Source organism: Zonotrichia albicollis, chromosome 5 (genome assembly GCF_047830755.1).
Source record: "Zonotrichia albicollis isolate bZonAlb1 chromosome 5, bZonAlb1.hap1, whole genome shotgun sequence".
Lineage (NCBI taxonomy): Eukaryota > Metazoa > Chordata > Aves > Passeriformes > Passerellidae > Zonotrichia > Zonotrichia albicollis.
Genome location: NC_133823.1, coordinates 49,899,200 through 49,912,511, shown reverse-complemented (window position 1 = coordinate 49,912,511; position 13,312 = coordinate 49,899,200). Strand labels below are relative to the sequence as shown.

General features: G+C 37.4%; 1 protein-coding gene across 5 annotated transcripts in view; it reads right to left on the bottom strand.

Annotated features, from left to right (window-relative positions):
• The window catches only part of ZFYVE28 (zinc finger FYVE-type containing 28), a 145,880-nt gene that overhangs the window by 49,099 nt on the left and 83,469 nt on the right, over positions 1-13,312 (bottom strand). For all 5 annotated transcript variants that reach the window (XM_026792600.2, XM_005485708.4, XM_026792599.2 and 2 more), the window contains exons 3-7: positions 12,071-12,208; positions 9,340-9,542; positions 7,523-7,612; positions 5,073-5,162; positions 2,344-2,445 (exon numbers count right to left, since the gene is read on the bottom strand). In XM_026792600.2, the coding sequence (XP_026648401.1) occupies positions 2,344-2,445; positions 5,073-5,162; positions 7,523-7,612; positions 9,340-9,542; positions 12,071-12,208 (623 nt within the window). The remainder of the gene's footprint in view (positions 1-2,343; positions 2,446-5,072; positions 5,163-7,522; positions 7,613-9,339; positions 9,543-12,070; positions 12,209-13,312) is intronic.

Genomic DNA, 13,312 nt, shown 5'->3' with positions numbered 1-13,312 from the left:
ACTTATCTTTGCCTTACGGATATTTTAGGATAATACAGTTTTAAAATTAATTACCTGTAATCCTACAAAACAATCAACTCTATGATGTTACTCCATGAGCTAAAATACTTAGTTGGCTAAAAAGTTACAGAAATTTACAGAGAAATTCACTGGGATGTAATCACATTCTGCAGTAAGATGTTTTATATTCTTACAACAGGCACAGAACTGGAATACAAAATGCAGCTGTTTTTAACAGCGAACTTCTGAATCTGTTTTCATGCCTTAACTATTGGTGCTGGAGACTGCAGAAAGAGTCCAGGGAAAAACACACTTCCTTTGTTGGGGAGCAGAAGTACTGGTATCAAATATCATTCCATCTTCTTCATAGGTTTCTAAGAACCTTCTCACAGAGTATGGATTGCAGCCTGATGAGTTAAAAAAAAATGATAAGAAAAAAAACCCCTACACAGCTGAGGGACTTTTAAAATTAATTCAATTACTCTGTATGAACAGCACACTTATTTGCATCTCATAGTTATTTTCATTCAATGTATTTTCCATTCAAGATTATTACTAAAGGATCTTTCTGAGCTCAGTTCTTGCCAGTATTAGAGTTCCTTCAATTCAGAGACTGCCAGACCTGGAATTTCATATTACTTCTTGCTTGAATTTTTGCTCTGATAGATGTTATCTCAGTAAGAACACTTTGCCAACTTTGTCTCCCAGACAACTGAAGTCACATTTTTTATTGTTCCCTTCCCTTTACAGAATAAATACAAGTCTTAAAGCATATCAGAACTTTGCAAAATTGAATATGAAAGATTCCTATTTTTTAAAGTTTGCATTGAAAATGGCAGTTATTGACCAAACAAGGATTTTACAAGTTTGTTTTAAAACCCCAGAGCTACATTCACAGTAAAAAATGAAAATTAAATGAAAATTAAATGGGCTGAGCAATACACTGACTTCACTGATTTTCATTTTCCACATTGTGGAATATGAGGAAAATAAAGCAGAAAATACAGATTATGAAAATAATATTAGCTTTTAAGTATCTTTTTGGCTTTAGACAGCAAGTGGAATGCTGGGGAAAATAACTGCAATAGCCACATATTGGGAATAAGGTATTTTAATGTAAACTTCATGGACTTTTTAAGCTTCAGTACCAATAAAGCTTTTTCCTCCTTCTAACTTGAAGTTTTGCCCCTCAGTTCATGTTGTTATTCTTAACCCAGTGTTTTAAACTACCATAATTACTCAAAAAAACCCAACAAACCAAACATATTCATTTGTCAATTTTAATTCTTAGATTTCAATATGAATATCACTAATGTACCTAAAAATAAGACTTGTAGACAAAAATACTAGGAAGCTTTCAAGGGACACACAAGGATGTGGTCTAGATATTTATAAAGGCTAACTTCAGAAATAGCTCCCCTCTGAACCACCCCTGACAGAGCTCACATTCCCTCAGGAGATGCCTCCCCTCTAAGGGATGAGAGGAGATCAATCTGGATATAAACTATGTGAAAGCTATTCTGGTATCAGACTGTCACTATGACATCCAGGGAAGGCAATAAACTGCTGAAAATTGGACACAGGGAAAAAACCCCAACCTTTCAAATTATTTCTAGGAACAAAAGTTGCAGTTGCTCTATAAATCTGAATTTTAAGAAAATAACAGGGCTTATGGATTAAGAAAATTTTTTAACACCCAGATAAAATACCGGAAGAGTGAACATAAAGATCCTTTAAAGATATAGCTCAATTTCTCCAAAGTAACAGATCAGTCTTCCAAAAACCTCAGCTAAAGGAAGCAAGATTTTAATGTTCTTTATACTTGAGCCAAAGCCCACATCTCCAATGGTAACCCACACTGAAGCATTATGGAAAGAAGTATAAAGTGATTCATCCTGTAAAAAACAAATTTACAATATGAAAAACTGATAGTCATTTCTATTAGGTTAAGAATTATCTGGGTATTGCATCATAGCATAACAAGAAAATGTAATAAGCCTAGTTAAGCAGAAACATGGATGCTAATTAGAAACAGAATCTCCCAAAAATAAACTCTAATTTTAGTACTTCAGGCACCATCTAACCAGAAGAAAAATGTGAAATGCTATAAAATGATACTAAAAAAAAAAAAAGAAACTATCACAGAGATTAAAAGTTCAGAAAACTACCATGAAATGAAAACCTACATTTAGTTATTTCATGGGTATATCAGGCTGATGAGAGGAAAATGCTGTTTATGGTTAACACAGCAAACAGAAACACTTTTTAAGGCATTTATGAGTTTTCAGGACTCTGATTTTCACTTCAGAAGAGAAGCAATTACAACTGTCATTTATTACTTGCCTTATTTTTCTTAGCAAAGTGTGAAAAGGTCTGAAGAGCTCAGACATATCTTCTGGTTTATGGTCCAAGTTTAATGGTCCCTCGGAGTAGACAACAAGGCCACTGTAATTCAAACACATGCATGAACACACACAAATGAAAATTTTATTACACAGAGCAACCACTGAATAGTCAGAAATGCAACTGTACATAAACATTAGAACAACATTTAACTACATCTCGTTATCTTATTTTTGTCTTATTCACCCACAGCTAGAATTAGATGCTATTTAAAGTAACAGGAAAAAGATCCTCTCCACTCTGTTCCCCTTTCTTAAACATGGCAGAAAAAGCAATGGAAGCATAAAGGGAAGAACACACATTTATTTCATTGCTGCAGCTGAATTAAAAAAAACAACAACAACAAAAACACAAAGAAAACCCCACAAAGGAAACCTATTATCAAGTACATTGGGGGAGGGCCACTGATTTGAGATACTGCAGATGGCTTTTCCTTTTCAGCCTATAATTTCAAGGTAAGGTAGCTGACTCCTGAGGCTCCTAGTTTTCTACCTCCAAGATAAAGATAACATTGTATTGACATATGGTAAAAAAAGGAAACAGATTTTCTTAATCACATAAAACATATTTTGAAGAAACCATGCTTTTAAATCAATTCAGCACTTGTACAAATTTCCCTGGAAAGAGGTAAATTCACAATCCTGAGAGCCTCCAGGTACTTCACTGTAGGTATCTCAACAGCTCCTCCTGACCAAACCACCACTGCCCAAACCTGTTTGTGTACCAAGGATTAAGCAAAATTCACCTTCAGATCTGCTGTGCCACACCAGAGTGGGTCTGAGAGGATTCCCAAAGGCACCACTCTGCTTAAAACTATTTCATCCTCTGCCCACTGCAAAAACAATGTATGTTTCCCAAAGGCAACCCATTCTCACAGCTGAGATTTCATCAGTTTTCTTTCTCCAAAGCCATTTTCCCCTTCCTGTCCATGGTGTCAGTGCTCTGTTACCCACGACATTTCAAAGGCATGTTACTTTCCTTACACTTAAACTCCATATTGCTCCAGGGAGCTATCCAGCACCCAAATCACCCAGAGTAACACAAGTCAAAGTCTTTTGGTCCCCAGCCACTCCCTAGCAAGCACTTGTGTGACCACCAAAACTCTCTCAAACACAGCAGCAAAGCTGATATCACCAGCTACAGGAATTCCTCTGAAGTATTTAAAAAAAAGACCAGAGGGTTAGGGATTTGAGGGCAGGAGCAGGGAAGAGGACAGACAGAAAAAGTTGCTTTCTTTCCAAGTTACTTTTTTTTGTGGCTTAAGACAAATTATCTTGTTGCCAGGGACACATAATTTTATCTTTTTCTCTATGCTTGCCAAGCTTCAACAAGCAGGCTGCCATGAAGTGAAGCAGTTATTGCTGACTCATGTCTTATGTTCTGCATAAGCAAATGTTACTGCTTTGCCCTGTGAAAGCTCAAGGCTACTCTCCTCAAACTTCTACCTGATGCAAGTCACTGTTCCTTTGGCTTTCAGGCAGGTTGCTTGCCACAGAATTTAACTCTTGGAAAAAATTAAAAAAAAAAAAAAGGGGGCTAGAGCACTACAGAAAAAAATATTATGAAATGGCTTCTGTACATGTGTAACATTTGAAAGAGCTCTGTGATACTTCATGACAGTCATCTAGTTTCTTATCACTGGATAATTAGGAGCACTTAAACTTTTTCTCCTCTTCTCTATCCTTCTTTGTAATTTGGGATAGACATGATCTATTTGCCAGAGAGCCCTGGTTTTCCAGTTAGTGTTGGTGTGTTCTCCTTCACTGTGTCTTCCAGCAGCTTCAACCTGAGTTCTCACATTCCTGTTGTCTTCCAATAATCAGATTATTACTGTTATTATTTTTAGAATGACAGTTAGAGACAATATACCATTTAACAGGAACAACAGGCCACAGGGATTTCCTGAGGAGAAGTGTATTACACTCAGGATTTGAGGGTTTTTATTTCCCTCCATTATCCTACTTATATTAGCTAACTGTAAAACATTCACAATGGTAAAATATTAAAAATATGCTGGCTTTACTCCAGAGAAACTGCTGCCTTAGTAAACCATGAAGACTCATTAGGAAAAATGCATCTGATTTGTTCAATATTGCAAAAACTGCATGAAGCAAAACCACTGTCAGTTTAGTTGAGTGGTCAATACAGGGCACAAATCAACACAAAAGTTACAAATGTTAACACTTCCCTTCAAGAGAAATACACCTAACTCAACAGTTACAATACAGTTTGCCATGATAATTCCTTCTGAACCTAGAGTCATTGAGAAAAAAACCATAAATTTAATTGAAAATTTGTAGTTTTCAAGACTTGTATCCTTAAGTCATCCTATTTTTGAGTGTCACAAAATATGTGCTTTCAAAAATATTTCTGACAACATGACATTGCAAAGACTGATGTTCCTAATTTTTAAATTTGGCTGGTGGATGCCTGATCAATTGTTCCTGCCTGCTCTATTTAGAGATCTACCACCTTTTTTTTTTTGTCTTGCTATTCTACATTAAACTGGCAATGATTTAGAACAAAACAATCCTCCTCTTTAATTTTTTTTGAAAGTTAAAGCAAAATCAGGTGTGAAAGACAGACCATCAAAATTCTAAACACAGCTCTTCAAATCTTCAATAAACCTTTAAATGAGGCAGAGCAGAGAGTAGTTAAAAATTACTTACCATACAATGGCTAATCTTGGAATTGTAAACATTAAAGCTGGTTCATAGTCATCTATCATATCTTGAGTGAGGTATCCAAGCCTTAAGGCTCTAAGCAGAAGAATAAAGTTATTTAGTAAGACATCAAAGTCATGAAGAACACATTTCACTAAGGAAAAGTTCGAAAATTTTGTTATAAGCCAAACCAAACTGATACTATTTAACTCATGCACTAGTTTAATACAATCTAAACCAATATATATATATATAACAGATTGCTTAAGTCTCTGCTTTAAAGAAAAATATAGTATAATACAACCATAAATGCAAGAAAAAAATCCCTTTAAGCATTTAAAGCTTTTACAATCATTCAAAACACAATTCACTTTTATGAAATTTTCTCTATTTACTATTTCATGCCAAGCTTCAGCTTGATACTAAAAATCACTGGTGCTGACAATTTTTCAAATAAAAGAAACATTTTTAAAGTAATAGCAGAAGTACTTGGTTTCATTTTCAAATACAAACTGCTCTAATTATCAAGGTCAGTCTCCCCCTTAACTAACAAAAAACCTAAAAACCACCCAAGAACAGCACCGTTCTACACTATAACTTACTGAAGTCTAAGGATTTAATATTTGGGGGAGACTTCATTGTCCTCAAATAACTTCTCAAATGTCTTAAGCCCCTTTTAAACTAAACCCCATTTTGCTTGGATTTTTTACTTTGCTGTATTTCCCAGGTTTCTTCACAATTTTCAGATTTTACCATATGTTTCATAACATCTTCAAATTCCTTCTCTGACTTGTTCCATCAGTGTTTAAGATTGCAATGAAAACTGCACATGAATCCTGCTTTTGGTCCCCCAAAGAATGGAAATAACTTGTTCTTATTCCCTGTCAGAATTGTCCAGCCAGTACTGCTGGGGGTGGATGGGACACAACCACAAAAAGCAAACCCTGGCTGGTGCCCAGAGTGGATGGACACACTGGTGTGTGGCCCATCCTCACCCCCTGTTCCTTCCTACAGCCCAGACAGATTCCCAAAAGCTACAAGTAAGAAACCATCTTCTAGGTTTTTTGCCCTCTTACTGGGCAAATGTAGAATCCCAGAATTGTCAGGGTTGGAATGGACCTCTGGAAATCAGCCAGTCCAGGTGACACAAACACATCCTTTGTGTTTGGAATGTCCCCAGAGAGGGAGACTCCACAACCTCCATGGGCAACTGTTCTGCCACTTCAAACTGGAGAAATTCTTCCCCATGCTGGTGTGAACTTGTCTTGTTGTAATTTATGGCTGCTACTCCTTGTGCTGTCCCCAGGCACCATGGAAGAAAGCCTGGCACCATCCTCTTACACACACCTTTGAGATATTTGTGTGCATGGATCAGATCCTCTCAGTCTTGCTCTCTAACAGGCCCAGCTCCCCCAGCCTCTCCTCCTAAGAGAGATGCTCCAGACCTCTCCTCATATTTGTGGCCTCTGCTGACACGTGTATGCCACAGGTGAGTGTGTGCATGTGTGGAACTCCCTGACTGATGGAAGATAATTCCTCCTACTTGTGACCCTTTCTGAGTTCTAATTCTGTCCCCAAACTGCCTCAAACCCTCTGATCTTGGTGCCACACACAGACTGTGGCAGTGTGCTCTGCACTCCTCCATTCCTTGATGAAAGGGTTGATGACACCAGGCCCAGGGTCCTGCTTCCCAAGTTCTCCTGACATGACAGTGAAACCAAGACTTTTCCTAAGGGCCTCTTACAGTCAACTGGTATCTAATAATTCTACACAGAACATAATTCACTAATTTTCTTTTAAGAACAGTGCTGCACTGCTCAAAACCTTGCTTAGGTTGAGTATTTCACATGCTGCTCCCCTCTACTGCCCATCTGCAGGCTAGTTAATCTGTCACAAGGGAGAAGAAAAAGAGCTGTTCAACACAGTATATTACAAATGCACACTTTTCTTGGCACTTCATACTTCTAGAAGAACTCATGGATTGCTGAATTGATTTCTTTCATCATTGTCCCTTCATATATATAGAGCCAAAGACCAGTCCTTTGAGATTTTCAAGAGCTTTTATGAGTTCTTAATGAACCTCAGTGGAGGTTCACAGATTATTTGAACCATCTTTCCATGTATTCTTGCATGAAATATCATTAAGTCTTGATGCCTTGAACAGACTAAGCTTATTTAAATGCTGAGTCTTCATGTACACTTCCGTAACTAGGCATACCAACAATACAGTTATTGTTGGATTAACTCTCGTGTTTTGTTTTGTATTTTTTAATGTAGAAAACAAAAAACTACAGGTTTGTGCCTGCCAAGCATGCTTAATACCTTTGAATTTGGATACTTACTAGAAAAGCAAAATACCTGGTGTTTTAGGACAATTCTTCAATATTAAGAGTTAATGCACTGCAATAAAAACTCAGACAAAGCAAACAAAAATTAAGATCTAATCCTTAACTTACCTCTCCACAGTTTCACAGAACAGTACAATAACCTCTTGCTGTACATAGTATTCTTTTGGAGACTTCACAGGTACCATGGCTGACACGTAACTACAAAAATTACAAAATAATGTACCACTGTTTCACGTGCTTTAACAACAAACCAAACCTAGGAGGAATCATCTTAGAAACCTGAGATGATTTCCTGCACCAATTTGTATTTATTTCAACAGCACTCACTATGAAAACTCTACTGTGTAAGAATCTGTGAGAAACACAGCCAAATTACTTATTGAAGTGGAATTGAGGTAGCAGAAGTCAGCAGTAATTTAGAAATATTATAATTCTATAGCACATTTATGATACAATGATGCAATTATGATAGCATTTAGCTATCAGAACCCTTTAGTGTGTGGCACAGTGCCTTGGAAGGATCTTCACCGCCCCATCTTAAAGACAGAATAGTTTACTCTGCACTTCTTCAATAAAAAAAGTCTGACTTAAACAAAATATTTATCTATAATAATTTTACCTGAAACGAGATGAGTAAAATTCAGTTACCCAGATGACACAGCTTATGACAGTTAAAATTTGGCCTAATTTCTGTGTGGAATTACTAGCAAAAGCACTAATTCAACAAGGTAAGAAACACTGGTAGAAGTTCAGTGGTTTTCTGTCACTGTGTTACTTAATTGGTCATTTGTAGAATACAAGTAACACAGAAAGGGAAGAAGCTGTTTGCAAAACAATGGTGAAGAAAAATGCTGTACATAGAGAGTGGTATTGACAGGCCAAAAACTGCACAGACACTGCCAAGAACCAGTTACTGATTGTTATTGGTGTCTGCACTCAAACCCACACTTAAAAACATGTTTTTAGACAACATTTTCAATTACAGTGATTGCAATGTACCAGAATAATGATGCCTTTTCTAATCAGAAAAAACCTGCTTACCCTGAGTGAAGAACACAAGAGAATAACAACTTTGAGGAAAGGCAAGCAGTAATGTGGGACATGACAGTCTATAGGTTATTACCAACAAATATTAAAGGACTACCCATTTCTAAGAAACATGTTCTGCTAAGGGCAGCAGTGACTGTGCCATATTAGATCCACAGATAACCCTGCCCATTATCTTGTCTGTGGCCAGCAGCACAAACATCTAACACACAGGCAGGTAGCTGAAGCACAGTGCCAGACTGGTCAATGTGACCCTTGATGCAAAAAAAGCATCACCCCAAAAAGCAGTTATTTTTACTTAAGGTATAAACCTCAAAGTCATTCTTCAATCACAAGTTTTCAAATCAGTGATTTCCTGTGGTTAATTATGGTTCATGTAAAAGCACTTCCTCCATTCCTCCTCAGAATTCAATTTGCCTTCCTAAATTCACTGTACATCTTGCTTGTACCACTAAGCACTAGAGAACAAAACCTCTGTCTCTAGAATATTCATTATCATTATTTTCTTTTTAAACATCTATTTGTTGCCTTTTCTCTGACAAAAAAAACATTAAGAGATTTATGGTTTCCTTTTGTGTCTTGGAAATTCTCCCTCGAATGCCATATGCCAGTATGCAAATGGGGGATTATAGTTTAGTTGGAGAGAACAAATGTTGATTGCTAAAAAGCTATTTAGTTTTTATTATTGCTACACTGGAAGGAGAAATCTAACAATACACAAATTACTAAAGAATTCAAATACTATGATAAAAAATTTACATCCTTTTTCCACTCAAAGAAAATAAAGTGAAAGAGTCAATTTCCAAAAGCCAACAAGCCAAAAAACAGCTGCAGTGGCTAAGACATGGCTCACAACACAATTATTTAATCTCTTTTACCTTAATTCAAACTCAGCGAAAAGGACATCAAAATGCTTGAGGGAATCTTTCATTTTTTCTGTGTAGAGGTTCAAATCCCTTAAGGCCTGGTCACGGATGATATTTCTGACTTCCTCCAGGCTTCGGGTCAGGTCCTTGGCCAAGGGCCTCATGGCCATACTCTCAATTTCACGATTCATAATAATTGAACCAGCAGCCAAACACTATGAAAGACATGAAGAGAGAAAGCATTAATTTTTACACAGTAAAAATCCTTCTATACTCAAAAACAAAGCACAAGATGTGCTATTTAATAAGATGTGCTTTTGAACAAGGGCAGTACTTAGTCCCAGTTGGCTGCAAATTATTAAACAAGTGAAAGATTTAAGGCTGGTATGTCAAGAGTCAAAAGCTTTCACAGAAAAGGTTAGGGAGCAGCTCAGCCAGGGAGACATGAGAAGAGGAAAAGGTTGAAGAACAAGAATGTCTTAGGGTGACCACAGTGCTGACAGAAGTAAAGTTGTTCTCCCACCGGTTAGGCAATTAGTAGGATAGCAGGATTAGTAGGATAGGTCCTCTATGCACACACAGATTCCTTGCATAAAAGAGGTGGGAATCCAGCAAAACTACAGTCCATGGACTGGTTTGATTTGAGCTTTGATTTGGACATTTTATTGTAAAATCAATCTGTTCATTATAAAAAGAACAAATTCTGCAACTGTGATGTCTTTTACAGCAAAACTGCTCACACTGGCTATCACACAGGGATCCAGTTAGGCCAGTATCCTGCTTCCCACAGAAATTATACAAAAATCAGGTCACTGAGTGATTCTTCCCTTCCAGTGTCTGGAAAGCAACTATTTAAGACTGCTTGCCCCAGGCATTATACGTGGACTCTCTCTGACCAGCTGACAAAGACATTAACAGTAGATTTTTACTGTAACACATTAATAAAACTTTTTAAAGATCTTGCCACTAAACACAACTGCTGGCTTTATTCTTTTATGGTTACATTTGGAAGACAATGAGCCCCAATATAAATTACACCTGCTGCATTAATAGAAATACTTCTGCTAACTAAGAAAATACAAGGTTATTCTCAAAGATCAGGGTTTTTTTCCCTTTTTTAAATCTCCATTTGCAGCTGTGTCACCCCCCTCTCCCAGGCATCCTGTGGATGGGAGCCACAGTATGAGGGACCTGCAGTCCCAGAAAGGATCCTTTCTCAGCAGTCTGATGCATTGATTTGAGGGCACTCAGAGAAGATCATGTTTTTACTTCTTATCAGCCAAAGCAGTGTTTGTGGGAAGTATGGATAAAGTAAGTGTTACCTGCTGAGAGGGATTCTCAGTCTGATAATTCAGTGATTGTACTGACAGGGACAGAAGTGTGTACTCATAAAGCTCACACAACTTCCCTGCTCCATGAATTTACAGGAGGACAGTGCCTACAGCAGTAGGAGCTGGCATTACATCATCACTGCATATGTTCCTTTCCCTGAAACCAACAGGTCTCTCCAGCCTGAGGGCTGCACAGTGAAAGTTGGATTTGGAATCAGGTTTAGCTCATATAACGCAGCAGTGAATAAAACAAGACTTAGGATTACAAAGCACTGACATACCAAATTAATTTTGTAAATTCTATCTGAGACTTCTCTGACTCAGAGGAGCCTACAATTAACAAATGTCAAAGCAAGTTTCAGAAACAGAACATATGGAGGCATATTGGACTGAGCAAGATGGGAAATCTTCATGGAGAACAGGCCCTTGAAAAAGAAAGAGAAACTGGTAGAGAAAAAAAAAAAAGGATATTAAGAGGACGCCAAGGATTGCTTCAAATACAGGAGAGGCAACACCGATAAGAAGACCACAACGTGCTGTTGTGTGGTGGGATGTCAGGACTAACCCCACTCTCAACAAATTCATGGTGTCACCTTAAGTCACCTTCAGGCCAGTAAAAGTGAAGAGTTTATCACTAAAGATACCACAATGATTTACTTTTTTTTAGCCAAAGACATCAGTACAAATAAATAAATAAATATCTTGTATATTGTTTTGAAACTTCAGGCTTCCTTTGGTTAAAATAACAGAGGCTTATTCACTACAAAAATTCCTTTTTCTCACAGGTTGCTCTAGAAGCAAGTCTTTGAGAGAAACCAGGTAAGAGAAGAAAAGTGGACTTCAGTGTTCTACAGAGAAACTACATTTGTTTCACATAACTGCCTTGTTTCATGCGTATGCCATGTATGGTTCATGGCATACACACGAAACAAGGCAGTTACGTACAACAAATGACAGCCTGAGGTTGCATATTTAGGATGAATTATAGCATAACAGAGGCATTAAAATAAAGTGACAGCATGCACTTCTATTTGTTGGAGATGAACTTTTGTCCTGTTAAAACTCCCTAGTACACTTTTATTTGTTTCTAAGATCTTCTAAACACAAAATGGCTGATCAGAAAAAAACTCAAAAACATCACTCAGCTGCTAACCCATAAAAGAATAGTTTTTCACTATAGATTACTGACAATACACAATTATGAAAACAACCTGGTATGCTCTTAGTCCAGCCAAAACCACAGTTAAAGAACCCCATTTCTCTGAGCACCCCCAGAGCAAGTCCTCTTGTTTATTTTGCCCTGTAATTCTTTTTTGTACCTCTTTCAGAAAAGTCTGAAAAAGTTCTTATGGCTTTACACAATAAAAAAAAAGTGTCTATTAATCCAAAAAACAGCAGTGTGACAGACCTACCTCTGCTCCAAACCAAAGCTGTCCTGCAAGGTTGTCATGCCGAATTTCCTCTGGAAACTTCACACAGAAGTCTCTGTTGGCCCGTTCATGTGGAATGCATTCATCCATGATTTGGTTTATGATGTTCAAAACATTATCCTGAAGCAAAACACAGGATACCATATATACTGTTTGCATAGAGAATAGTGAGGTACCATCCCATTAAGACAGAAAATGCAGTGTTTAACTCTCATGGTCTTCATACACACAGTGAAAACAGAGAACACTGCACAGAAACAAGAGCAGCAAACTTCACTCTGTAGTTTTCCTAGAAACTGTTTCTCAGATTAGTTGCACTTTAATTTGACTACTCTATGGGGACTTCTGATGAGGAGGCATGACAAAGAGTTCATTACGTCTAGCTGTCTGTATCTATCAGTAAATAAATTAGAAGTACAAGTGAATTATACTTCCATTTCCTCTCACCAGCCCCAACAACACACACTCCCCTTATTCCCACAAAGACACCTGACAGGGTACCTTGCAGTTGTTAGAAATTGAGTTATGTTGGGATCATTTAAGCTCATCCTGGTAATCTAAAGCACTTTACACACTTGAATGCCCAATGGGCAAGGGCTGGCACACTCACCAACCACTTCATCCCCCAGGCACCAGGAGGATAAGGGGCCACCACAGAAATTACAGCTTTAATAACTGCTCTGATCTACCTCTGCGCCAGGACAATGATCAAAGACCTACAAGCATTTTCTTGATATGCAGTAAATAATCTGTATTCATTTATTTGCAAAGATAATTTTCACATTCCCCTGCTGGGAACTGTACAGAATTTAATTAACATAATAAAGGTAGATTGAGAGCATGAAAAAGGCTGAGTGCTTTCATAAAGATGTTTTGTCTTCTGCTTCTTCCGCTATTTACAGAATTCACATTTTATTTAAAGTATTTCTCAAACAAATACCACCACATCTGTCTGTACAAAATTGCTTAACAGACAGAATTGCCTTAAATCTACACTTCACTGGTTTATTTTCACCTGCATTTAAAAAACAAGAAGACAGGAATTTTGAAGGAACCTGCCCCTTTAATATGTTGCCCATCAAAAAAGACAAAACCTACTTTAGCTACAAAGAATGATCCACATTTTCTGCAATTTCTCCACAGACTGCTGCACCTGCTGTTACCACAAAATAGTCTTAACATTAAGGCTATAATTACAGTTGTCTTCATCCAAAATAAGGGAAT